The sequence below is a fragment of the Austrofundulus limnaeus genome, unplaced genomic scaffold, assembly GCF_001266775.1.
Source record: "Austrofundulus limnaeus strain Quisiro unplaced genomic scaffold, Austrofundulus_limnaeus-1.0 Scaffold887, whole genome shotgun sequence".
Lineage (NCBI taxonomy): Eukaryota > Metazoa > Chordata > Actinopteri > Cyprinodontiformes > Rivulidae > Austrofundulus > Austrofundulus limnaeus.
In genome coordinates, this window is record NW_013953289.1 from 61582 (window position 1) to 63321 (window position 1740).

At 37.0% G+C, this 1740-nt stretch overlaps 1 protein-coding gene across 1 annotated transcript in view; it reads right to left on the reverse strand.

The window, feature by feature from the left end:
• The window catches only part of LOC106533118 (myotubularin-related protein 1-like), a 7930-nt gene that overhangs the window by 4033 nt on the left and 2157 nt on the right, over positions 1 to 1740 (reverse strand). Inside the window, exon 2 of the mRNA XM_014029353.1 lies at positions 944 to 1049. Within this exon, the coding sequence (XP_013884807.1) occupies positions 944 to 1049 (106 nt within the window). The remainder of the gene's footprint in view (positions 1 to 943; positions 1050 to 1740) is intronic.

The window sequence follows — 1740 nt, forward strand, 5'->3', positions numbered from 1 at the left end:
AAAGTGTCGTTTGTGCAGTTTTGGTTTCCGAGATATTAAATATTATATGTCTTGGTCATCTAGAGTTCACCATCACCCCATATCGCTCCAAAAACAAACCAAAGTGGGCTAGGTCGTTAATGCTCCGTTTGTGCAGGTTTGTGCAGTAAAAACTGTCGTTTGTGCAGCTTTTGTTTTCGAGATATTAGCAGTTATAATTTCGGCCGATGACATCACCATTTCGGAGCTTGCTGGGGGGACGATGATGTCATCGCGTTAAAGTAAAAACTTGTAATATCTTAAAAACTGTAACAGCCCAAACGCTCATTTCTACTGCACAAACCTGCACAAACGAGGCACAAAAAAAGTATACTGTTTTGGTTAATTTCGGAGGTTGCTGGGGGGATGATGACGTCATAATGAGCTAAAGACATAATGTTTAATATCTCAAAAACTATAACAGCACAAACGCTCATTTTAACTGCACAAACCTGCACACACGAAGCACTAACCAATCCGCTTACTTGTTTGGATTTTTTGTGTGGGTGTGTGGGTGGGGTGTCAGCTTCACACAACTAGTAAGGACTACATGCAAAATAGTTACTATCAAAGTGAGGTCTTTGGTGTAAAGTAAGGACCTTTTCCGTCTTCACTTTTTTTCCCAGCTCTACTGTGTGCTCCACCAGTTGGGTTTAGAGGTATGATATGAATTAAGTTTTGGATCAGGTTAGGGTTATGAATAAACYAGYAATGGTTGGTGTTAGGGATAATGTCTGGGTTAGGCTTAAATGCATTTACAAAAATAAATGGAAGTTAATACAAAGTCTTCAGTTTGATGCAAATACAAGGATGTGTGTGTTTGCGTTTCAATYAGCAAAATGTCTCATGAACTACTCAATGAACTTTAATGAAACTTTATGAAAGTGTTTGGGTCTCTGTGTTAGCACATAAAAAAGATATTTACCTTATTTTCTCGATTCACAGGGTCAGCTGAAATGGGTCGCGACATTTGATTGGATAATGTGGCTGCAATCAGTTGTTTACACCAATCCACATGAGAACCTGCTTGGCTACACAAAAAGTACAAAACAAGACTTGCTTCAAGGTGTAGCAGATACTATTCATAAATGTTTTTGAAACTTWGGTCAATAAATGTCAAACCTTTYGTCATTTAGTTTCCTATTCATGCTTATAGCCAGATTCCAGACATACTACGGAATTAAATTCATAATATTACGAGAATRAAGTCATAATATTATAAGAATAAAGTCAKGATTGTGACAACCTTTTATCGCCAGCCCTAACCGTCTCCGTTTGGGCGAAATAAATCATCATTAGAGTCAATGGCCGTTGTATCGGCCTCCAAGAAAGGACCTGGTTCTGACAAGGATGAGACTTAGATGATTTGGATTATTGCTACTCTCTGTATGTTGGTGTTAGTCAGGCCAGCCTATCACGACTACAGTTAGTTAAAAATGCTGAAGTTCGTATTTTTAACATTAACAGAAAACATGATTATATCTTCCCAGTGCTGGCTTCATTGGCTCTGTTTGTTCTAGAATTGACTTTAAAGTTTTATTGATGATCTATAAGGTTCCTGGATATCTGTATGTATATATATTTTTATATTTTTTTTCTTCATTTACTCTTAATTTTGTATTCTGTTTTGTCTTCCTATTAAATACGTATGTGAAGCACTTTGGCCAACAGCGGTTGTTTTAAATGTGGTAGGCCTATATAAATAAAGCTAACTTGACTTTT